General features: G+C 37.7%; 1 protein-coding gene across 2 annotated transcripts; it reads right to left on the bottom strand.

The window, feature by feature from the left end:
- Positions 1–423: 423 nt before the first annotated feature.
- Positions 424–25852, bottom strand: xrn1 (5'-3' exoribonuclease 1). Of its 2 annotated transcripts, none has more exons than XM_079614019.1 (42): positions 25617–25852; positions 24367–24599; positions 22473–22570; positions 22146–22255; positions 21961–22071; positions 21765–21850; positions 21601–21688; positions 21310–21478; positions 21154–21221; positions 20533–20667; positions 19758–19827; positions 19273–19378; positions 19071–19160; positions 17879–18035; positions 17679–17798; positions 17420–17589; positions 13609–13726; positions 13406–13501; positions 13159–13259; positions 12924–13055; positions 12057–12219; positions 11612–11725; positions 11437–11535; positions 10744–10859; positions 9971–10117; positions 9786–9875; positions 9557–9692; positions 9400–9456; positions 8821–8953; positions 8671–8740; positions 7106–7301; positions 6696–6791; positions 6516–6608; positions 5580–5669; positions 5326–5403; positions 4630–4761; positions 4378–4519; positions 4069–4241; positions 3303–3416; positions 3034–3133; positions 2780–2937; positions 424–1716 (listed from the first exon to the last, which is right to left on the bottom strand). In XM_079614019.1, the coding sequence occupies exons 1-42, from the start codon at positions 25689–25691 to the stop codon at positions 1429–1431; spliced, it is 5118 nt and encodes a 1705-aa protein (XP_079470145.1). In that variant the 5' UTR covers positions 25692–25852; the 3' UTR covers positions 424–1428. The 2 variants fall into 2 exon arrangements, with proteins under 2 accessions (XP_079470145.1, XP_079470146.1); XM_079614020.1 differs by having other exon boundaries at positions 6696–6788; positions 25617–25833.
- Positions 25853–26628: the final 776 nt, after the last annotated feature.

Below are 26628 nucleotides of genomic sequence, written 5' to 3' on the forward strand. Positions count from 1 at the left end.
GTAACAAATCAAAGCTATGCAGTTATTAACATTTATGAGCCATGTGTTCCCAGAATAACTTCAGAATTATTTTTTTATGAGCAAAATAAAGTCTGTGGTTAACATTACTGGAAAAGACTAACATTTGAGACACAAGCTACAATCATGCCTCAAACATGGTGTTTTTTTTTAACAAGCTGCTCGAACTTGTTAACAATTTGCCATGACTGAACAACTTTATACGCCAAGAAAGCATGTGCAATTTTAAAATCATAAAAAAAAACACCACTGAGAAACCATAATTATCCCAACATCATAGGCATTATGATAGCAAAATGTTTATTATGATAACAAAATGTCTATTTACAGCACACATCCTGTTAAGGAGGTGCACTCTTTTTTTTGTCATTCTGATTTGAAGTCATTAAATAAACAACTCAAATGTCATTAAAAATAAAAGGTTTTACTTACATACTTTTAACATTTTAAAACTCAGACAAAAGAGATCTGGTAAGATACAAATATGCAAAGAAGATGAAAACAAAAAGGTGCCAGCAAAGTTCCAAAGAGAAATATCAACAATTGTTATTTATCCCTTTTGTAAAATGGTGCATATAAAATCCATAGATCTAAATACACAAAATTCATTTTAAAATCATAGAACTTAAACATCTCCCCAGGAAATTAAAGGTAGGCTAATACAAAAATAAAACCAATGTCCACAATCTATCTGAAAAGACAATTCAAGCAACATCTTATTAGAAAGGCAATTGTGTTTACGTTTGCATCCCCTGCCTGACCACATTTAGTCTAATATGTACACACACAATAAACCACAGATATTACATTTGCTTAAATCAGTGTGCTTCCTGGCTGGGTGAACATAATGGGCTGGTTTTAACACCTGCTTTAGTGCTTCTGTCAAATCTTTCTGTCTGCTTAGCACAGGGCTTATTTTGACCCCCTGAAACTAGATCCACGAGTTAATATCAGTACAGATGGTGTATCGCAGCAATTTTGCCACATTCTATTCCTTCCTTGTGCATAATGTCCCGCCTACAAAACGAATTATTGCACTTTGAATATTAAAATCCAGCATCAGAAAGTAACCAGTGAACATGATAAAAGCTTGAAGATCTGAAATCGGGTCAAAATACAACAGGAAAAAGAAAGAAAGAAAAAAAAGCTGAGGTAAATGTAAAACCCCTTTCATGATTCTATGATCATTTTGGTGCAGTTAATCAATACCAATAAAATTCCACCACTTCCTCCACTCAAAACATGCCAACTAAAACGAATACAAAACTAACTCGGTGCCAGTGACAAATAAATTGTCTGACCATGAAGACTGAACACTGCATCTTGTTTTTGCTATGAAAAGTCTGGATTCATTTCGCTCTTTCTCCTCTAACTGTGATCAAGAGAGACGGACAGTGCGTGTAAAGGTTTTCAGTCTGTCACTTTAGCAGCTTCGAAGTTGACTGCCAGTTTCCTGTGTTTCCGCTTGGAGGCCGACCCAGGCGTGTGAGGATTGGCGTTCTGCCTGGGCGTCTTGGGTGTGGTCTTATCTGCAGGCTCATGGGTGCTGATGGGTGGGGGGGTCTTGGGGGCAGATGAGGTGACAGAGGCAGAAGCAGCCGGTCCACCGCCCGGGGTCTGACCAGCGTAGGCTGAGCTGCCTGACACTTGCTTTGCCTCTTGGTTCTTGGTTCTGCCTGAAACTCGCTTCTTGGTCACCTAAAAGACACAATGGCAAGTTATAGCTAAAGTGGTATATGAGGTTAAAAGGGGTCAATGACAAATAAGAGTGTCCATGATACTCTTTGTATTCATGTTAGTTTCATATGATTATGAAAAACTTTCATACCAATCTCAAGACAGGTTACCAACTTTAAAAAACATCATGTGGTATAACCATTAACTAAAAAACAACATTTTCATAACATCCTGCATATCTAAAATGCTTTTAAATATGGTTTAAGGTAAATAGGAACTTCCAACAAATATACAGAATTATTCATTCAGAAGTATAAATTAAATTGTTTGGGTTGTTCCACCACATGACATTTTATAACCTGAACCCAGACTAAAAAGAGATCAAACGAATTCATATGCGTCAAGGTGAAACCTCTGAAAATATCAAGGTTTTACTTCTTTTTTTTCTTTGCATGTTGGTTGCACCACATGATTTTTGGTCAAACCACATGACTTTTATTTGGTGGACAAGAGATGGTGTGCTGGTAGACATTTTTAGCTGGCAGAATACAGATTTTAACAATTTTAACAGTATTTCCTTACGGATTTGCCTGATAGCTCTGAGGTGGATTATATTATTATTATAAAAACAAGAAGAAAGAAATATATTACTATTATAATACAACTGCAAAGTAAAATACTACAGGTAATAAAGGTAACTACATGGGTTAAGGTCAGATTTAGGGGTAGGTGCAAGGTTAGTACCTAGTATGTACATAGTATGTGCATGGGGAACAGGACTGTAAAATAAAGTGCAACCTAATTATTTTACAGTAGTTAATTTAATTTCTTCCCCTGCAAGAGGTAAACCCTCAAGCTTTTATTTTGTCAGAAAACTGCAGAGACCTTTAAGGGTCTGTGACAAAAGGCTTACAAACACAGTGTGCAACAAACTGTATAAACCATTTAATTAAAAACTGCAAAAGCGAGTCAGCTTGATGTCAGATAGAAGAGAAAGCACAGCTTTTATTAGTGTTCATCAAATATTCAGAATCAAGATGTATGAAAAAATCAGTTTTTGACAACGCTATTAAGAAGACCTCACCTGAAGGGGAACAAACTGGTTGTGGGATCCACTGGCTGCTGATGGCACAGGGCCCCGTGCTCCAGGAAAAGTACCTCCATAGAACGGCTGCCCTTGGTGGGGAAACTGCATTCCCCAATGAAGAGGTCCGAACCCTTGTGGGGGGATCAGAAGACTACCTGTGTAAATAATACATCAGAACAAGTGTAAATGCAAGGGCATCTGCATTAAAAGAACAGGATTTAACAGAAAACCAACAATGAAATGACTCGGACCTGCTGGCTGACCAAACATGGAGGGATGAGGCCCAAGAGGCCTCATCTGCTGGACTCCAGGGAATATGGGAGGAGGCAGTGGGAATGAACCCAACGAGTTCTGCAAAGACCGACAAGCACTAAAAATGAATACTGTATTCCATGAGGCACCTGCTCATGAAGCATATACTCGATCACACCATGAGAAAAGACATGTAGTACTATCATATATTGAATTCTTCAATGTTTTGATGAGCAAATTTGATGAGACAATTGACAGTGACATTTACCAATCGTTGAAGGGCAAAGAGAGCAGCTTTCTCTTTGGCTTCAGTTTCAGACTGACACTGAGGGCCGTGAACCAGCAGACCATTAGACAACTTCACCTGGCACACTGTCAGACTCTACAGAACAAGAAAAAGAGCAAACGAGATGGAAATATGGATGAGGAGGTTCACTAACATTGCGTATGGACAAATTTGTGAATGAAATTAACGTAAGAAAGAAACTTTTGTGCAAAAACAACAAAATGTATTAAAAATGTACACAAAAAGTAGAAACCACATGTATGTTAAGATCACATACTCTGATATTCTCATGTTTGTCTTAGTATTTGATTAGCTACAACTGATATTTGTCACAACTGCTGTTCATTGTTCAAAATGCTACAGTGCGATGGAAAAAAGAAAAAATGATCTCTACATTAAAAAAAAAAAATAGGTCGCATTGATGGCTAAAAACTTCAAATTATTCTATTCAAAAATTATATATTTTTTTATAATTTCTCCAAATTTCTGGTTGGTTATTGTAAAGATCTATCTACATAAAAAATATAACTGAATTATGATTGGCTTTCTTTTTTTTGCAGATCTATTTTAATGTTCTTGTCCTTCTTAAACTGTAAACAGCACACTATAATTTCATCTATATTGCAAATAAATCTTTCTCATTCTATCTCTATTTGAGTTTAACCTCATTGCATGAATCCCTGTGCTACTTGAAAACACAATCCTTAAGACTAGACAGATGTGGGTGAAGTTTGTGAAATGGACCAACCTGTCTGTTGCGGAGGAAGGCAAACTCTGGCGGTCCCATCCCAAGCCCCATGCATACCCGCCCGAGTTCAGTGGCCATGCTGGGCATGAGGGGCGGCTGTCCAGCCAGAGGAGGAGGAAGAGGAGCCGCAATCGGAGCTGGGGCGTCAGCCTGAGGAGTGTTTATCCGAGCAGCTAAGGGACAGAGAAAGCCCACAATTATTCCCTGTGCATATCTCAAAGTATAAAAATTTAAACATCTAGTTACTGAATTACAGTTCCATAGCCCAAAATCTGACTGATTCTGGTTCTGACTGGACACATGCAGTACCTAGTTTTTTGCTGGAGCGTCTCTTGCTCTGCAGTTGGCTGTTGGGGTTTGCTGAATTCTGGCCGCCAGAAATGGAATCAGGGGCGGAGCTTGTTCCAGAGCTGTCAATCTTCAACATTTCTTTCAACACCAGAGTTCCCTTCTGCTCAAAGAAAAGAAAAAACATTTTAAGACATTGAATAAACTTTTTTAAAACTTTTTTTTGGAGAAGAATTCCCTAAAATAGTAATGTGAGAAACATGGACTGCGCACCATGGCAAAGGACTGTGGTGAAAGAGGCTCTCCTGATTGGTTCTTGGGCTCTTTAGGCAAATGGTGCTGGGTGGGCTCAGGATCCTTGGAGATCTTTAGATTGGCTAAAAGCTCCTCAAACTCAGTAGATGCCTGTAAACAAATAAATAAATTACAGCATTTATCATAGCTAAAGAAATGTATTTTAAAGTGTTGCTTCATATTAATTTCACAGTCTGCAAGATTAGGCCGGCATGGTACAACTGGTATGCAGAAGGTTAATCACTGCTGCATGACTCATTGGCAATAGTGTGCGAGAGGAAAATGTATTTATTTTAGATGGTTGTGGCAGTAATCGTCAGTCAAGCAGTCAGTTTAATTTAGATACGAGTTGAATGGGCAGCAAAGAACGGATAATGGGGTTGGGTCTTGGTGGCTTTTTGATTTATAATATCTTAACATTTTTCAACCCAGTATACAAGGAGGTCATTAAAGAAATAGTTCACCCAAAAGTGAACTAAAATTTAGTTTAAATTAACTAAAATAAAAATTCTTTCACCATTAATTTACCCTATTTGTTTTGAAGAATGTTGTACACCATTAACTCCCATTGACAGAAAAAAACAGTCATACAGGCCTGAGGACGAGTATATGACCATTTTAATTTGAGTGAACTATCCCTTCAACATTCCACTCAGAAACCACAAATGACCGTACCTTATTTGAAGGTCCCGGTATGAGAGCTGTATTCAGATCCTCATTTCTCTTCAGGAGTCTAATACTGCCACCTGAGGCCTGCAAAATCAATACACTTATTAAGTATTTAGAAAGAAAAACTGACATTAGAATAAAAGATATTGTATAAAGGTGAACTGTAAAAGATCATTATGTGTAACTAGTGACAGTGACCAGACGATGGAGCTTGAAAGCTGAATTATACAGCGCGGTGTGTATGAAATATGAAAACATACAAGTTTGCTGGATGGGTCGCTGCCTTGGCTCGGTTTATTTTGTCCCTCCAGCTGGAGCTGATGTGGCACTGGTCCACAGATTTTCCCATCCTGTCACAAATAACACCAGGTAAATGTCATACATCATATATAACAAACAATAGGGGCCTTTGCACCAGGTAGTTATAAGAACTAGCCACCAGTGTGGTTCCCCGAGGGCCATTTTCCTGGTTGCATTCACACCGTCAGTAGGAACTCTGAAGTGACATAAGCCGTGCTTATTGTTGTGACTTTTAATTTGGTGCCGCGGCGGACATTTATTTTGACGGCACTTAGAATGTCAGAGCCTGAGCAAACAGTGCTCCTATTCTCCATTAGTTTATAATCTGTTTAACAGTCCTGTCGAATACGTTATTAGATACTGTTATACAAAGATGGTATACGCTTGGTCGCCTCAAAGTTGTGTTGAATTTTCTCGTCAGCGTTAAGGTTGAGAGGCCCATCTATCACTGTTTTTCATGTTCATAGAGTTAGTTTTTGTAGTAATTAGGCTATAATCTGTATAATCTCTAAATCTTTTTTTTTTTTTATGGCAGGTGCTGGTGTTTCGCATTCATTCGGCCAATCAGCGTACACTTATTTCACTGGTAGTTCCTATTGTGCTGGGTTAGATCCTGCTCTGAAGTAGGAGCTAAATTAGTCCCCCCATAAGGCATTCCTTTAACTAAAATCGTTCCCAGTTCCTGCGGTGCGAACACGCCAAAAAGAGAGTACTTCCATCATTAGTTCTAGGAACTATGAAAAGGTTATTCTGGTGCGAACAAGTTAATGTTTTTCTATATTCTATTTTATTTCTGTTAATTTATTTCAAGTAACTTCAATGTTTTTTTTTTGGTTTTTTTAGTTAACGATAACACTGATCACAAACATGCACACAGAGTAAGAGAGAGTACTTACATTATTTTGCCAGTGAGCTGGTGGTTTCTGGGGCATTCCTGAACTCTGAAGAGACTGCCATACATTACTGAACTCCTTCTCATTACCAGAGCCCTACAGGAACACACAAGCAACAATATTATAATGCATTATGGACAATCCACAGAGCAGAAAGCCCTATTAACCTCACACCCTTCATACCTTGTGTTGGTTTTTCTGGTTTAGGCCTTTGTGAGGAGAGTTTCTGTTACCCTGAGAGTCAGTCCTGAGATTGAAACTTTGTCGGCCATTCTGCTGCTGTCAATAGGAAATTCAACACAGTCAGACTATCCTCACTTGAACAACATACTTCTCTTTGCATTATTGAAGAGGAACCTGTTGGCACTGCACAGATTTCTACTTCTACTTTCTAAGGACTGTAATATAATTACACCTTAATATTAAGACCTAGAGGAGTTAAAACCATGCTTCAGAGATATTGGACTCGGGCACAAGGAGCATAAAGTAAGATCTTCACCCATTAAAAATCGATTAGTTAGTCTGGAGTGGCCTATTCGCTAGCAGAGATTCAACGAGGGCCTGCTTATGAGAGATAAATGTTTGGCCATCACCTGCGTGGGTATAAACGGTGAGCGTGGCGAGTGATTAAGGCCGCCCAGCTGACTCTTGTGTGTGACATAAGATGAGGATGAGGGCTGGGGTTTGACGATGGCCGTGAGTTTGTGTGAGCCCTGCTCCTTCCTGCTGCCATGACTCAGGTTGATTAAGGCACTGGGGGGCAGTCGATAGCCACGTCCAGGAGAGCACCTACACACAGAGCACACACATTTAGTCAAAGCCTTTAGATGTACAAAGACAGACAGCTCATATTACTATGAATGGGAGAAAGTGTGTCTACAGTGTCACTGTAGCTTGCCTTTCTGAGAAGCGTGCTTATGAATGCATATGCGCATTGGCTGGTCCAGCCTGAAAAAAATCTGTTTTTTTTTTGTCATGATTTTGATTTGTTTTTTGATGCATGAGAATTTCAAATTGGATATTTATTCATAAGCTTGGTGAACAGCTTTGGAGAACTTGATGTTTCTCCATTTAAAGAGCTGTACTTGCATGACAGAAATAGCTGCCCGAAATGAGTTTAAAAGATGGCTGCCAAGTGAAATTACTTGCCTTTGGCTCCGTTTTCATCTGTTATAAAATGCGTTTTGGTCGACCAGATCACAAGTAGAAGAGGGAGACACATTCCCGTTTACTCCTGGTGTATTAATCGGTCTCTTTTGTCCACTTTCAACAACTTCTGTCCTGATTTCTTCAGGGGGAGGGTTTATGAGCGTGTTAATGTATGGATTTTTTCAGATCTTTCAATCTAATGGACAAAATAAGCTTGCGTAATTTACATACGAACGTGCCCGTTGACAACAGCAGGCAAAATCTCCATCAGAAAAACAGCAGCAGATTTCTTTTCATCTGACAGCCACCAGACCACACCGAATGCTTTGAGGGAATGGTGAGAGAACATTGTGCTTGGCAAGTTTTTCGTCTTCCAACCAAACTTGGGTCTCCAGCCAAGTTAAATCCAAAAGTTAAAATCCCATCTGGCTAGCGCAATTCCCATAATGTTTACACGTTAGGTCAGTAGGCGGAGAGTTGTCATTCGAACACATGAGCGTTTACACTACGAAAGCAATCCGGTCTAATGCGTTTTAGACCACCTCTGGAAGTGGTTGAAAGTGGTCAAGCTCAAAACGTTTTTACACCCAGTGTAAGTCTGTATTTAGCATCATCCACTTGTGATCCGATCGACCAAAACGCATATTTATACCAGGTGTAAACATGGCCAATGATTCACTACAATCACTTTACTACAGTACAATTTTCAGCAGCCATTACTCTAGTCTCTGGTCTCCAGCAGTAGTGCTGCTTAATATTTTTTTGTGGAAACCGTGATACATGTTTTTCAGAATCCTTTGATAGAAAGTTTAAAACAAAAGCATTTACTTGAAATCCATTGTAACACTGTATATAACTGTACTGTCACTTTTTAACAAATTAATGTGGCCACGCTGAATAAAAACACTTTCTTACCCCAAACGTTTGAACAGTAGACTAGTATGTGTATGCATTATATAAAGAATATTTCTGAATTTGCATTGTCCATTCAGAGCAATAACTTCTGTACCTGACAGTGAGTCCTCCAGCAAACTCCTCATCAAACAGCACTTCATACAGAACTTCAGCCTCGCGTTCAGCTGATGGACCAGGAAAAGGAAACAATGAGGAACAAAAACCAAATGCAGAAGGATGCCAGAGAGTTTGTGTTGGCTTTTACCTCCTTTGATACCAATGACGGTTCCTCGAAGGCCAAGTGGAACAGAGAAGCTCTCTCTCACATTGACCACGCGGTCAAACAGATGATACTCTGCATCAGGATCTGGAATAACACCGAACTGCTGCTCCAGAGGCTGTACACACACACACACACACACGTTTACTTGTATATCTAAATGTGGACATTCCATAGAGTTTGATTGTTTTTATATTGATCTAGTTATACATACTATAACCTAATTACCCTATCCTAAGCCACACCTTAAACCTAACAAAAACTAAGTTTTGGGAGGTTTCGTCAGGTTTAGCTCACTTCTGGGTAAAATTTTGTCCCCAAAATATGGTTAAGTAGGTACACACAAAATCCACACACATGCATATTACCTTATTCACTATAAGCTATTTTAGGCACAAACTGCTATATTGTTGCAGTTCATGCTATTAATAATATATTTCAATGTTTGATTTTAATGACATTTGTGTCGTATACATACCATATTGATGCCACATACATCATACATGTATACAGACATCATTAACATGTCACATATATCAAACATGTATACAGTGACACACATACCCTAAAAAGCAGATGGGGCTTTACGGTGACCCGCACTTTCTTGTTCATCTTCTTTGCCTGTCACCCAGAGATATAACATAAGGAAACAACAACAACATAAGGACAGGAACAACAACGGTGATTGTTGAGGTTCTAGAGGTCTGTATGTGATCCTCACCTTTGTTTTCTCCAGCTCCTCCTCAATCTTCTCCACAATGCCGCCGTCCAGGATCTGCAGATCACATGACGCTCGGGAGGTGGAGCTGACCGGATGGGTTTTCAACCAGCCCTGGATCTCCTGGATCTTCTCAGCCCTTTTCATTCAAAGAATCACAAATAATAAACAGTCACCACCAAGTCTGAAAATGTATGTACTACTGCTTGTCTAAAACAGATTAAAACCTCACCCATTTTCATCCACTCCAGGCCAGACGTCATCTTCGTAAAAGACGTCATCGTGACTGTTTCGTGCTATGAAGTCAAACACCTCTGAAAATCTGAGAGACAAAGACAAGAAATTGTTAAAATATTCACACAAAAACAGGTGCAACCACAGGCACACACACACATGGCCTCAAATACGCATACACACCTCTCTAAGTATTCAGCCAAGAGATCCTCTACAGCGGAAGAGTAGAGCCACTCTTTCTCTGTCCTCTTGGTATAGCCAGGAACTTCCTCATTCTTCTTGTTGAACTTGAGATTAAGGCCAACATTGACTTTCTGCTCTCCATGAGGACTGGAAAAAGTGCAAAATTCATTCAGAAGCCATTCATTTTTAGACTAAACTGTATTGTGTTGTTAATTAAATAATTAAAATAAAATTCTGAGGATGGATATTAAAATTGTGATCGATAACCAATAAAATGACCGATTTTGTAATCGTATGCTATTGTAAAACAAAAAAACAAAACAAAAAAACAAATCAAACACTAAAAACTAAAATCCTTTTAAATGCTGCAACTCAATATAGACATGATAGATTGTTATATATAGAGTGTGAACAATTTATATTCATTTTGAATATCATCTTCTGCTAAAAATTACATTTAACAGTGTTATTAAATCAGTGGTCATCTATCTAAAAAAAAAAGGGAAATGAGCTGCACAATTAAATGTCCAAAATTATGTGTGTGCGTGCGTGCGATAAAATTGATACATTTTAGAAGGATAACTAATCCCAGATGCTTTGATTAAATAAAATTGACAAATAACGCAGATATTAAATGTAAACCTAGGATCTAAAATTGGTTAAATATTTGGATACGTTTGCAAAGCACTGTATAAGGAGTAAATTGAAATGATGAAATAAAATATAAACTACGAAGTAAGCACTGTTTCTTTCAAAACCTGAATTCCACTGACTTTTTTTTGGATCCTCGTCCGATGAAGATGCTACCGGAGAACCTTGAGACGAGGTAGCTGGTGATACCAAGGCGAGAGGCGAGCACGTACCCGGGACAGTACTTCACCGAATATTTCTAAATGAAAATAAAAGACTATTGGTAAAATCTGAAAATAAAAGCAGTATGAAGACCTAGACCAAAGGTACAGTGTTAATTAAGGGGCTTTCGCACCAGGTAGTTCTAGGAACTTAGTTATAGGAACTAGCCACCAATGTGGTTCCCCGAGAACTAATGGTTGCCCAATGGCCATTTTCCTGGTTGCATTCGCGCCGCCAGTAGGAACTCTGAAGTGACGTAAACACGCTTGTTTTTGTGAGTAAATATATAGGCTATAATCTGTGTGTTTACACAGCTTTAAAAATGGCGGGTGCTGGTGTTTCGCGTGCGTTCGGCCAATCAGCACACACTAACGTCACTGGTAGTTCCTACTGCTGGTTTAGACCCTACTCTGAAGTAGGAGCTAAATTAGTTCCTCAAAAAGGAGTTCCTAGAACTAAAATCGTTTCTAGTTCCTGCGGAACGCCAATAGTTCTAGGAACTATGAAAAGGTTCCTCCGGTGCGAAAGCCCCTAAATATAAATAAACTGAAGAACAACACGATTCAGTCAGAGAGTATAGGAGAGTGGGTCATCTTGACAGACTCAAGACTTACATGCTGGTTCTGTATTAATGCATCAAGTTGAGGTTCACATGGTACAGAGAAGACCACTCTGACTCGTCCCTCACTGATGACATCACTAGAATCTTGCACCTAAGCAAACAAAACATCCTTCATTTCTGGCATGGAGATAGTCTGGACTGGAGCGCACCAAAAAAACTGTACTTACATCTCCCATTGCACCGTAATATGGATTTCCAACCATAAAGACAGCGGTTCCAAGGGGAAACAGCTCCTCCAGTGTTTTGAAGCGCGCCAATGACGAATCAAAGGTTTTGATATCCTGGAGTGCAAAAAACCCATCAAGATATATGAGGTCATGAGAGATCACCAAGGCTGCATTTATTTGATCATATTTTTTACAATTTTCAATTGTAATATTTGTAAAAAATTAATTTAATTCTGTCATAGCAAAGCTGAATAATTGGGATTTTTGTTTTTAATATTTCGCAATATTACCGTTTGTACTATATTTTCTGGTAAAATTAATGCAAATTGATTGGTGAGTATAAGAAACTTCTTTTGAAAAAAAAATATATAAAAAAAATCTTAATTACTCCAAACTTTTGACTAGTGTATTTGCTGTATATTTTTGGGCTGGTGTGAATATTTACCTTCACAATGGTCTGGTATGGAAAGGGCAGGACCTGTTTGGCAAACTGCTTTTCCAAATGGACCGTTCCGTTCTGACCAATGACATACTTCCTGCCTGTCAGCAGCTGGGCGTAAACCACCACCTCAGTGTCTTTGATCACAATGCCTTTACGTCTGGTGAAGCTGGAAACCAGACACAGAGATATTTATTTTATATATGAACACTACATACACACTCAACCTGACAGAATTAAACAAATGCAAAAGTTTCTAAGACTCTGGACATGCAAAGCTAAAATTGTTACTGAAAAATATTAGTTTATACAGTATAGTTATCAGAGACAGACTTTTGCCTACTGGCATAAAATTGTGGTCTACTTTGTAGCTTATTCTGAACAAAACACAACCATTTAGACAGCAAAAGATTTTCATAACCACAGAAATCATCAATGACACCATGATTTGAAAAATAATAATAACTACCACACTGGTCTCCAACAGTGCTTTAGAAAACATTGAGACTTTAAGATCAGAATGCTTGTCTGAACTAAAGTATTACATAGTACCAATTTAGTACCAAATATAGTTATAAATTATTAATAATTATTTAATATGTATATTTTTGTATGGATATCTAGTTTATATGCTACTAAGAGTCTCAAACTAAAATCTGTGCATCTGTGCAGTACCATACTTTGTTTCTGGGTAGACTGATAAAAAGCTCACACCTGGAAGTCACATATCAGCCAGCTAATCTCTTTTCCCGTTTCAATTTCTATGTCCAGTATGTACATCAGATGATCAGTGAATGAATCAGTTTAATAACTTACATAATATTTTTGTTGATAAACTTGTAACAAATAATGAGAATAAAAGGGGCAGCATACTGCTCTGAGAGGCCTTGCACTTCTTTGACCCACTCCTTCTGCTCTTTATCAGTCAGATGCGTCACTTTAATAGGCGGCAGAGTGTTCTCCAGATACAACACCTGCGATCCTGAGGGTTCTTCTAAAAAAAACCTGCAGACGAAGAGGGACACACTCTTAACGGACTAGGAGAGTTTGAGTTAGCTTTATCCGACAGCATATAATCTTGAAACATCAACACAACAAACAAACTTACTTTGTTTCTCCATCTGAAACAGCTACAACTCGAGCTTCCATCAAATGGGGCCAGTTCACAAACAAAGACTTTCCAAGAACCAGTGCTGAAACATCTTCCACCTGCAATAAAGAGAAACACACACATTACCACATAACCATGAAATAACATAACTTCAAAGTGTAGTTCAGTGTCTGAGGCAGTCCGACATAAGGCATTCAAATTGAACAAAATCAGGACTAGAAGTGTGAGGGGACAAACTGCTCACCTGCTCCATCTCCTTGCAGGCAAAAATCTCCAGAATCATGTTCTCTCCTCTGCTGCTTTGTTGAAACACCAATACTCCACTCTTCTTCTTATAAAACTGTGAGAAATACAGCAGGACATCTGCATTAATCCTGTGATGACCTGACAATGATCCCCTTATTGGGATAATAAGTGCTGCAGACAGAGGGCTTGAGGATTGTTTACTTTATGACGGATGTGCTGTAAGGTGGGGAAGCCGCAGAAGTAAAGTGCTCCTCTGTCAATCCTGCGCCCTACGTGATCCAGAGGGACACGCCAAGCATCCATCGGGATTGGTGTTTGCCTAAAACACAAACACAGTGGATGAGATTTCCAAAAGATAACAAGTAAATATGTCGAGTGTCGACATTGTTCAGAGTGAATTGATGTGAAGCGGCTGTCTTAACTGGAGTAAAATCATAGTAATGCATTTATTATTATTAATAATAGTATTTTTATTATTTTTTATTACTATTATTAACAACAATAATAAAAAAAACAAATTAGGAATTATTTGTTAATTGTACTGTGTATAGTATACATTTAAATACAAAACACCAAATAAAATGAAGGCATGAGGTATAATTATTATTAACAAAAATAAATAACTAGAAATATTTAGAATTTATCTGTTAATTGTAAAGTTAACATGTCCATATATCAAACACGCTTGCATGTAATAATATGAAACTCGGTACACGTATAGATCTCATCGGGCCGAACAACTTTCGTGCTCTAAGTTTTACGCCAGTCCAACAGGAAGTCGGCTATTATGGGTTGTATGGAAACGCATGTTCTGGCATTTGAAACACTTCTCCTAGAGAATTCATCCGATGACCACGAAACTCGGTGTGCATGAAGTCAAGACATTGAGGATGATAAATTGCGAGGGGATTTTTGATATCTCGAACGGTTTGGCCGTGGCGAGGAAACGAATTTATGGCGAATATTGGAAACAGGAAGTGTGTTATAACATCCTCATACATTAACTGATCTTGATGAAACTTCAGCAGTGTGTTCGCTGTAAGAGGCCGATCACATGGATGTGACTATTGTGAGTCAAAGTTATAGCGCCACCAACTGGTAGCAGGAAGTGTGTCACTTTCAAAATGCTTTGAAATCACCCTCTTATTTTTACCGATTTGCTTCAAACTTCATCTGTATAATGTAAACACACGGCAGATGTAGACCTGTGAAAGAATTATTGATATCTTAAATAATGTTGCCATGGCAACGCATCAAACTTTAATATTCTTTTTTGATGTTTTTGAGACTCTTAGCATGCTTGAAATTGCATGAAACTCGACAGACACTTTACATTTATTGCCTAGTACACTTGTGCAAAGTTTCAGAAACGGGCGTGGTAAGGGGCCAAGTAGCGCCACCTTTAGTCAAAAATGGGGTATTAGTTTTACCTACAGTAACAAAAATCGGTATTTATATTTATCTCCCCGAGCCGGACAAATTTCTAATTGACAGTCATTAGCTCCGACCAACAGAAAGTCAGATATTTTGGTTTGAATGTGTACTTTTTGGAGCATTTTCCCTCTGCCCCTCTGTGTGTGTGTGTGTGAGGAGGGGGGCTAGTTTAGTTTAACCCTTTCTCTGCTGTGTGCAAAATCTCGGGCACTTTGGGGTCTCTTAACGTGCTCAAACTCTTAAAATTTTGCACACAGGTCAGAACCCGCGGTCATCAGGGCCGGGCTAAAGCTGGTACCCGGGCGTGGCAGGGGGGCTCGACAGCGCCCCCTGGAATGGGATTCGAACACTTGTCCGTATATCAAACACGCTTGCATGTAATAATATGAAACTCTGTACACATTTAGATCTCATCGGGCCGAACAACTTTCGTGCTCTAAGTTTTACGCCAGTCCAACAGGAAGTCGGCTATTGTGGGTGGTATGAAAACCTATGCCCCTGGAATTTGAAACACTCTTTCTAGAAAATTCATGCAATCGCAACCAAACTCGGTCAGCATGAAGTCAAGACATTGAGGATACTAAATTGCGGACGGATTTTTGATATCTCGAACGGTTTGGCCGTGGCGAGGAAACGAAATTATGGCGAGAAAAGAGAAACACGATGTGTTATAACGTCTTCATACATTAATTGATCTTGATGAAACTTCAGTAGCGTGTTTGTTGTAAGAGAGCGATCACATGGATGTAACTAATGGGAGTCAAAGTTATAGCGCCACCAACTGGCAGCAGGAAGTGTGTTACTTTTGACAAAAGTCGGGGGGTTAGTTTTACCTACAGTCACAAAACTTGGTATGTATATTGTGTACATCGAGCCGGACAACTTTCTCATTTACAGTCATTAGCTCCGACCAACAGGAAGTCAGATATTTTGGTTTGAATGTGGTTTTGTCTCTCTCTGACAGAGTTCCCCCTGCCATTCTGTGTGTGTGGGGAGGGGAGCAGAAAGACTATGAACAATTGTGCCATCTAGTGTTTTATACTATGTATTAATGTGTTTTTTATTTTAAACAAGTGTTTTAAAGTACACTAATTTCAATTAATTATAGGCTGCATTTTTATGTATATTTAAACATTATCAAAGTTAGGATGTCATTTTTTTAGTATCAAAAGTTATCTGTCTCTGTCTCCCTTTGGCTGTCATTACCCTCCCCTCACTCCCACAGTCTCACTAATTTCTTTACATTTACATTTACATTTATTCATTTAGCTGACGCTTTTATCCAAAGCGACTTACAATTGCTATATATGTCAGAGGTCGCACGCCTCTGGAGCAACTAGGGGTTAAGTGTCTTGCTCAGGGACACATTGGTGTCTCACAGTGGATTCGAACCCGGGTCTCTCACACCAAAGGCATGTGTCTTATCCATTGCGCCATCACCACCCCTATCTGTATCAAATAATATTACCATAAACAAAAAGTTTGAGTTTCTTTTTCAATCAATGTATTATGTGTAACTTAAAAATAAGCAGATTAAACAGATATGTTTGAGGGCAAGACATGAAAACGATGAAATATAATATAGTATTAGTAAAAGAGTGCAGTATAGGGTTGGATGAATCAGATAAATAACATATTTTGTTAAAAAAACATTTGGTTAAATAAAATCGAGTGATACATAAAGCTATATTGCCCTCTCGACAGTCAAAGCAGGTTACGTTATTGCTCGTCGTGCACAGGAACCCGAAAGGCAACGGGGTGGCGGCTTTTTTTTTATATATATATATATATATAAATAAATATAGCTGCAAGCAGCGATGGAGGGCCCAAGCCGGGGGCACCGCCACCCCGGTGCCTTTAGTGTAACTAAAGGCAACCGGGGTGGCGGTGCCACCGGCTTGGGCCCGTAATCGCTGCTTGCAGCTATATTTATTTATATATATATATATATATATATATATATATATATATATATATATATATATATATATATTTATTATTATAAGTAATAATAAATAAATAATAATTAGATTGTATCCTGTTAATTGTAAAGTGTAAATGTAAATACAAGTGCGACACCATTTTAAAATGAATGCATCATTTTATTATAAGTATTATTATCAACATCATCAAAAATACTCAATAGAATCTAACAAATAATAGAAATAATCCAAATGTATCTATTAATTTGAAAATGTTAAAATGTAAATTCAAAAGAGTGACATAATAATAAATAATAATAATAACAATGTATGTTAATTATAGTATCAAGTGTAAAAAAAAGTGTGACATCACATTTAAATGCATAGCTTATTATTATTATTAACAAAATAAATAATTGAAATGTATCTGTTAATTGTAAAGTTAAACGAGTAAATGTAAATACAATAGTGTGCCATAATAAAAATGAATGCATAATTTATTACTATTATTATCAGTAATAATAAATAAATAATCATTAGAAATGATAAATAGAATATGCTAACTATAAAGTGTCAAGTGTAAAGTACAAATACAAAAGTGTGTAACGTCGGCTTGCAGGTTCAACATCAGAGTGGGCGGCAGGAGCAGGACATACCTGACATGGCAGTGAACGATGTTGGGGAAGAGTTGTTGCAGGGGGGAGCTGTAGACGTAGTCCAGCTCTTTATCAAAGCAGTAGACGGCACACTCCGTATGTCTGTTCCTGGCCTTCTCCGATGGAGTCAGTTTATCAGTGTAGGGGTCCATAGCAGCTAACAAGCATTTCTGAACGCAAACACATTCATGTCATGAAAGTGCATTTACAACACAGATGTCATGGCAAGATACACAGTGAATGCAGATGTTTAAAGCACCTCGTCGATAAACGGGATGAGCACCACGGCCTCCCACTCCTGCTGTTTGCCATTCAGGTCTGTTTTGAAGTCTTGAGGGTAATACTCAACAATGGGTGAGCTCAGTGATGTCATCAGATGCTGTGAAGGACAGACTGTCAGTGAATGACGATAAGTTTCAAACAAACATCAATGTGACGAGGACGTGAAGTGTGCGTCACCTGGTAACCCTGTGGAAGAAGGTCTTTGCTGGCTGATGGCAGGACGCCCAAGAGCTGCTCGAATGGCATGAAGGGTTTGGCCAGATCAAAGGTCAACGTTAGACTAGCGATGTTTCTCACATCAGACAGGAAGGGAGCGTAATGGTACGGATAATACCTGTAGTAACAAGAGAGAAGCACAAGTTTCCTTTAAAAGGCAACAGATCAAAAGCAACCCAATTTATTTAAGTCACCATGAAATCAAAATTGACCGCTCTTATTTTTTATGGAATATTGCAGTAAGAAGCCATTTCACTGGGATATACATCACAACAGGGAAGATGCCGACTTTAATACATGTTCCCAAATACTTTTAAGTAGGGCTGTATGATTAATCTAAATAAAACTGAAATCGCAATATGGCTTAATGCGATTGTTAAATTGCAACGGCTGTGAATTATTCAAATGAACATATGCACTGCACATTTCAGAGTTAAGAGTGGCATGATGTTATTTTGCATGTGAGCAGCTCATTATCCGTGGCTCTTCCAAAGGGTTTGTCTCAGAACAGTTCAGTTCCCAAGTCCCAAACTTGTAATGAGAAGCACGTATCATCAAAAGAGAAGCTTTAAAGGGTTCCCTGCGGTTTTCTGACAAAATAAAACTTTGATGGTTTCACATTTAAAAATTAAGATAAGAATGAATAAATATTAGTATTGTAATTTTACAGTTGTAAAATAATAATTATTATATAATTTCTTACACTTTTTATTTTACAGAAAAGTATTACAATATTGTTTTAACTCATTTGCATATTTATTATTAAGTAATAGTAATTGTAAAAATAATAATAATTTTTTTATTTAAAAAAATCAATAATTACTGCAACAACAACTATTTTTATAATTATGTATTATAATTATTATTTATATATATATATATATATTTTTTTTATATATATATATATATATATATATATATATATATATAAAATATATATATATATATAAAAAAAAAATATATATATATATATGTGTATTCAATATAGCTTGCAAAAAAGCAGAGCAAACCTGGATTATTTTGTTTTATTCAGTTTTTATTATTTTTTTATTTTTTTATCAGGGGGAAAATTGCTATTTGATTTATTACCTACATCGTGCAGCACTACTTTTAAGCACGACTCACTACATTTTTTCACTCTCTTTTAGCTCACCAGCTCCAAGACTGAACTCCATGGTAGTAGTAATGCAAGATCCACTGGATTCCCTCCACGTAACATTTAGCCTGATTGGCCAAAAACTCACTGCAAGATTAACACAGAGAAAATGTTACTTTTCAGAACCGTTCATTTTCAAATGCACAGAGAAATCATACATCATCTATCGTTTCCAATTTTAAAATGAATGGAGACTCACTCTGAAACGACTTCAACCTCCATCTTGGTCATGTAGTAGGTGCGCTTATACTGTCGAAACTCTGTTTCAAACATGTCATCATCCTCACCATCCTCCTCTGTGCCTTCTAGTGCATTGTGGGAAATATTAAGCCTTATTTAGAAGCTCAATGCTTTAAAATGTGTTTAAATGTCTGCTTGCTCAGGATTAGTACCTAGTCCATACACAGGACTATAAAATAAAGTGCTAGCCAGTGCCTAGATCAGGGTTTCTCAAACTCCGTCCTGGAGGGCCACTGTCCTGCACAGTTTAGCTCCAACCCTGATCAAACACACCTAGCTGTGAGTTTCTAGTGATCCTGAAGACATTGATTAGCTTGTTAGGGTGTGTTTGATCAGTGTTGGAGCTAAACTCTGCAGGACAGTGGCCCTCCAGGACCGAGTTTGAGGAACCATGGTCTAGACCAATTATCAAGAGTAATGAATTTGGGGTGTGGGATTGTGTACCTCTTCCTGGAGTGCTGTGAGATTCTCTGACTCCATCAAGAGCGGAAAGACAGAGAGAGTCGTCTGAAGACTAAAAACAAAGGAACCACTCAAAAATAACTCTGTTATTATTCTGAAACTTATCCTCATCTTGTTCAAGCCTGTATGACTTACTTTATTGTGTTAAAAAAAAATTCACATGGAAATTTCATTTAGTTTGTCCCACAATGCAATCATATGGCTTCATAATACTCAATACATATAGCACATTAGATGTATGAACCACATTTATTGTACTTTTTATGCATAAAAAAGATCCAGTTTCATTATAGTGATGCACCGAAATGATTTTTTTACCAAAACCAAATTAAAACTTATTAAACTGCAGTGTTGTTTCAGACAAAAATGTCACCCCTCCAAAACAATAAAAAAAAAAAAATCTATTTCAGTATTTTCATTTGCCGAAACTTTAGTGCATCACTATTTTTTTTCTAGAGCTACACAAATATGAAAAGAGCAGTCTGCACTCATTAATTAAAGCCCCATTTATGAGGAGACAAAAATGGTGAAAGCAGAAACAGTGGCATATGACTCATGGGACAAAAGCAGCAGCACATTATTCCACTGCAAGGTTACTTTAAAACACCATGGTATCCTTAGAACAAGGATAGGCTCATTGCTTTCATGATTTTAAATGTGTATAGAAAAATTAGGCTGATATAAGGAGGAATAAAAACCACCTCATACAGTGTGTTTGGGTGTGTCATCAGTCTGGCTGCATGCTGCTAATATTCACCTTTCTCTTCTTCAAGGCTTTGACATCAGCCTCCTCGGCTGCCAGCCCGGCTGCTTCGTTCAGGTATTTGTTCCCCACCTTACTTTCAAACCACTTCAGATCCACGAACACCTCACTGAAGTGCTCACGATCAAACTGAGAACAGAGATGAGGATAATGACATGGAGTAAGAGCTGAAGGGGTGGATTTACAATTCCCTCCTCTTTTTTTATATTATTACTATGCAATCATAGTTTTCTTAAATCTGATGCATCTAGTCTGGAGTTAATGTGGCAGGCGATGTCTGTATTTGAGAGGTGACTGAGGGTCTGACCCATGTTAGTCACTTACAAATGTAGTGTGTCAAAGATAATGTCCACATTAGCATAAAGAACAGAAAACCATGTTCAGAAGATGCAAGAATTATCTGAACTGCTAATCAATCAGAACCTGTAGAAATGAAGTCAACTGATTATCCATATGTCTATAAGTAGTTCAAGGTTGGATCCTCTTAATCATTTCTATGGCCTTTGGAAGTGTGGAGAACTTTAAAACTTCAACTTTTCACTGTGAAAATAATACTGGGTGGTACATGACTGATAATGCATTGACACTTTGTGGAAAAAAATACCAAACACTCACCTCCGACAACTTCTCGAGGTACTTCTCAAAGTGGGTAAGGTTGAGATGACCGTTTTCATTCAGGTAGCCTGATGGAGACGACAATGATGAGCACTATTTCAGTATTACAGCAACATAAAGTCACATGCGCTGTGATTGGCTGGTGGACTGACTCACCCCCCAGACTGGGCAGCACGCTGATGTAAGTTCGATAGAGCAGCGGCAGAGCATCGTGATTGATGTGCAGGTGAGGAAGATGAGGGATGAAGTCATTCCCCACCAGGAAACCCATCAGAACCCAGTCGTCTATGATCCGCTCCAGGTCATACTCAAACGAGATCTTATTCTGATGGAAATACATGTATGCATAAAATGATTTTCACAGCATATTACACTTGACATCTTGCCAACTGAGGCAGTATGTTGTTTACGAGGACTTGTCATGATCATTTAGCTTTGTTTTCTCACCCTGAGCTCTGAAAACTCATAGTCAATGTATTCCCTCATGAGGGAGAGATGGAGCAGGTGAAAGGTCGTCTCCTCGGGAGCTGTTATCCTACAGACCATAAAAACTCATAAAAGGAACACAATAAACTTTCATCTTGACACAGTGAAAATAATGCCACACATACCTCTTTTGTGCCTTTTTGCCTCCGAAGCGTACCTCCTCTCTGAGGAGAGAAAAATGAGGCTCGTGGCTGGTCAAGCCAAGCATTATCTACAAAAAAAAGAGAGCAAGAAGAAAAGAAAAAAACAGCTTAAAATCAATACAAACAAAATCGTTATGATTATGGCTGAATTCTCTCTATCATACACAACTGTACTCACCAGGTCAGCATCCAGACCATAAAGGCAATGTCTTGTGTTTGGGTTATGACCCGGTTTGGAGCTCTCAGAGCGAATGAACTCCATGATCTTGTGCTCTCCTTCACCAGGGGTCTGTGATGAAACGGGAATCAGAAGAATGTCACAGAAACACACACGACACACAGCTCTGAAGTCTTGTCACTCACCTCATGACCAGACAAATACACGTTCACTCCCTGCCATGATTTGTCTGTGGACAGTTTGTTGTGAACAAAATATTTAAGCTGTTCCTGTAGCCTGGCCATGAAATCCGTTCCTACAATGGTCAAGCAAGAGAAACAGATCTCTCAGAACAACCTCCCATAACAAAACACCAGACCAACCAATCCACATTTCAATGAGATCTTAATCTTCTTGATTTTATGCCTTTAAGGTTCTTATGTATCCTCCTATACAATGATAGACAAATAATGGTATATAACATCACTATTATGAGACACAACAGCATGAGAGTGATAAAAATGCACACAAACCAGGAGTGATGCAGTTAGAGTCAAATCTGGCCTCTGTGGGCAAAACTTCACCCTTTTCCAAGGCCTTCTTGATTTTATCCTCGGCTTCTTTCGCTGACCTTTAAAACACAGACAAAAGTTATTACATTTTCACACATTAATTCTGTGCTCAAAAAACATTTATTATTATAATATAGCTTATAAAACAACACTTATTAGAAATAGAAATCTTTTATCAAATTATAAAGGTCTTTCAGAACATGGGAGTGGAGCGGTAATATTCCCTCCGCTCGATCGGTCCGCTCTGGGCCACTCACTTGACCCAAAAAGCCCTTTGTGATATGCTGGTACGAGAATGTGTGAAATAATCAGTAGGTCTAAGATAATGGAGTTCAAATATTGTTTTAATAAAGTTGTGAACCTTATACATAAATGCACAGTAAACATCAAAGTTAAGAATGAAGAAGATGAAATTGAATGGGAGAGTGGAGAAAATTAGTTAGCAAAGATTAATTTTGTGATATACTCACAGCAAAGTTATTTTTTGTTCTTTGATTAGGGGTAAAAAGAAGTTTGAAATACCAGTATACTGCTAGTGTGACAAAAACATGCAACAAAAGTGACAGCGGTGAGAAAACAACAGTTACAGGGTTAGTTCAGCCCTAAAATGAAAATTCTGTCATCATTTACTCACCCGCATGCCGTTCCAAACCCGTAAGACTTTCGTTCATCCTCGGAACACAAATCAAGATCTTTTTGATAAAATCTGAGAGATTTCTGTCCCTCCATTGTCAGCTACACAACTACCACTTTGATGCTTCAAAAAGTTCATAAAGAGATCGTAAAACTAATCCATATGAATTGAGCGGTTTCGTCCAAATTTTATGAAGAGACTTGATCGTTTTATATGATGAACAGATTGAATTTAGGCCTTTTTTCTAACATAAACGTTTATTAACTCACAAATTCCGTTGTGGTAAACGGAAGCTCAAGCATGTTTGGTTGACGTGCGAGAACCAATGAGGTTCATTCTCGTGTTACGCAGTATGTTTGAACATCCGCAAAAACCAATGAGATTTGTTTTTACGTGTCAAGCAGGTTCGGTTGAGCTTCTGTTTATGTTCGCTGATCAATGTTTATATGTGAATAAAAGCATAAATTCAATCTGTTCATCATATAAAGCGGTCAAATCCCTTCAGAAAATAAACTGCTCGAATCATATGGATTAGCTTTATGATCTCTTTATGAAGCGAAAAAATGGCAGTTGCGCAGCTGTCGATGGAGGGACAGAAAGGTCCCAGATTTCATCAAAAATATCTTCATTTGTGTTTCGAAGATAAACGAAAGTCTAATGGGTTTGGAACGACATGAGGGTGAGTAAATTATCATTTTCATTTTTGGGTGAACTATCCCTTTAAGAAAGCATCTGATCATGTCGATGTGGATTAAGTTTGCTCTGCCATTTAACATCATGTAACTGTTATCTACAGGCCTTCTGTAATTGAGACTTGAATTCAAGAAAATTATTACAAACAGCAAGACGTATAGTACAGAGAAATTTCATGTCGGTGGGATTTGAGCGAACGTCGTTTTACCAGTGAGTGTGAGTAGTACGTAAGTGGCTGCGAGCTATTGAGCGGAGAGCATTGGCATAGAGCGGAATATACATGCTTTGCTTATCAATTTAATGCATCCTCGCTGATTTTGTTTTCTTACTGATCCCAAACTTTATCTGCACTAGCAGTCAGTTAGTTGTACACTAGTATCAATCTATGTAAAAAGCAATGCAAAAATAATTTAACTAAAAATGCTTTTATATAACCAGTCAGAAAACCAGAAACATCCTAAAAGCAGCCTTCCATATTTCCGTGTTCCGTCTATATTCAATATACTCTGTACGGGTCTTTTGCTGTACCTGAATCTTCTCCCACGCTGCTGGTTCATCTTGGCCCTGGGTGCGACTCCATCGACAGCCATGAAGAACACTTTCCTGGGCTTAATGATGCGAAAGAGCACCTCCAGGTAGTGAAATATGTCAGCGAATATTTTTTCTTCAGAAATACGGAAGTGTACATCCTCATCATTGGGGTGGGAACACTGGTGGATGATCCCATTCATATCTAAATATAGGTTGTCAAACTCTGGGATCTGTGATGAGGGAGAGAACACGAGTTGGCTGGTGTAAACTTGACAAAACATGACTAATGTCATGAGCAATACAATGTCATTTCAGAAATAGCTTTAGATAGATAGATAGATAGATAGATAGATAGATAGATAGATAGATATAAACTCAATTGTTGATCTAAAACTAAAAATAGTTTTATAAGTTAAAAAAGTTAAATAAAATATAAATATTAGTTGAGTATAAGTACTATAAATACTAGTATAAGTTGAACTTCTAAACTTACTAAAACTTAAGTAAAAATTAATTAGTTAAAGCTATATATAACATTTTAAAATAAACATAAAAATGATAAAAGCACATAACACAATTATTACAAAATGTAATTATATAAAAAATGAAAACTAAAAATAGGCCTAAATGCTACATTTTTAAAAATGAATACTAGTATAAATAACACTGATGTATATAGTCCAATAAGTCACAAGTCCCCAAATCCGCTATAATTTTATTAAGTTTAAATGTAAAATTATAATTTTTTTATAAATAAAAATAGAAAAAAATCAATGCAAAATTATGAATGCATTAAATTACAAAACAATTGCTGTTATTAATTAGCAGAATACAGGCTGTGTTTCAAAACCTATTGAGCTGCCAAGATAGGGAGCAAATTTGGGTTTCAAAGGGGCGTTCCGAAAAAGGTCCATAAATGTTGCAGACTGGGTACTTGAATCACTTGCACCTGTAACTCCTCATCACAGCTGGCTGAATGTGTAGCATTTGTAGCTCGTTCGAAAGCGCCTATGATACTTAAACTGATGTATATTTAGACAGCACAGCTCATTAGATTTAAAGACACAACCATCACAGTGTACAGATACAATGCCGATAAAACATAACGATAACATTTCCTCTACACAAAACATATTTATGGTGGAGGGACAGTAAAACTAAGTTTTTTTGTGCCAGGTTTGATCTTCTGTTCACACAGCTGTAAATGATCTCTGTGCGGCCTGTTATATTTAGCCAAACTAGCTCACCTGATGCTCCTTGACAACTTCACTCAGACACGGATACCGCTCCGATATCCATCGATAAAATTTAGGCACTCCCATCCTCCCGTGTAACTCTTCAAATAACAACAATGAAAAGAAAACCTATGCAGAAGCCAAAGTGAGCAGAATTTCATAGACGGATTTTGCTAGACGGTTTTGTTTCTGTATGAGCTGTTACTGTCCAGCCAATAAAAATGTCCGTGTGGAAACTCGCATGATGTAACATCTTGTAACACCGTTCCTATACTCATAAAACATTAGAGACACAATATTAGATTAGATAAACGTCATGGAACTAGCACAATATATGTTTATCTGAAAATGTACACGAACTTTAAAATTACACAGCAATAGATAACTATTTTTAATAACTGTAAGAAAATAAACAAGAACTTTACGACCAGCACACACTTCCGGTAGAAACAAAATCTACCACTAGGGCTGTGATGCAATGTGAGAAGAAAAACAGAGGCCATTTGACACGACAACATTCCGTCTCTCTTGACCTGACCAACGTTGAGTGTAGGTCACCAGTACATTCTGTAAATGTAACTAATCCTTTAGTGCTTTACTGCGACAAAATGTGAAATAGAAGCATTAAAGACCTAAAGACCTCTGCAACTGCAACTCATTACGTATGCAGTTGATATTCTTTCATCCTTCTGCATGCATTTTAGTAGGCTACGATGGTTTCTATTGTTTGATCATAGTAAATCTACAGTATAATAATAACATATTAAGTTAAGTTAAAGCCCTTATTGCCATTATATGCTACTGCTGTGCGAAACAACGACTTTTTGTTAGTAGGCCTCACTCCCAGGTTCTCAAACATTCACAAAAAACAACAGCATAAAAAAAGAACACAAAATATATGTCAATATAGATTAAAAGTGTTTAAAAAAAGATACATAAGAAAACAATTAGTAGATTTGTTGCTTTCTTTAATCTTCCCAGAAAATTAAGATTTACCGGTAGTTGCTTTTTCAATCTCAGTGGA

Source organism: Phoxinus phoxinus (genome assembly GCF_949152265.1).
Source record: "Phoxinus phoxinus genome assembly, chromosome: 5".
Classification (NCBI taxonomy): Eukaryota; Metazoa; Chordata; class Actinopteri; order Cypriniformes; family Leuciscidae; genus Phoxinus; species Phoxinus phoxinus.

Excerpts from the sequence above, each read along its gene's own strand:
- xrn1 (XM_079614019.1), bottom strand. The coding sequence starts at position 25,691 with ATGGGAGTGCCTAAATTTTATCGATGGATATCGGAGCGGTATCCGTGT. Across the intron at positions 10,118-10,743 it reads GGACGAGGATCCAAAAAAAA|TCCTCATGGAGAGCAGAAAG; the intron begins GTCAGTGGAATT and ends CACTTTTTCCAG. Across the intron at positions 4,242-4,377 it reads ACGCTCCAGCAAAAAACTAG|CTGCTCGGATAAACACTCCT; the intron begins GTACTGCATGTG and ends TCTGTCCCTTAG.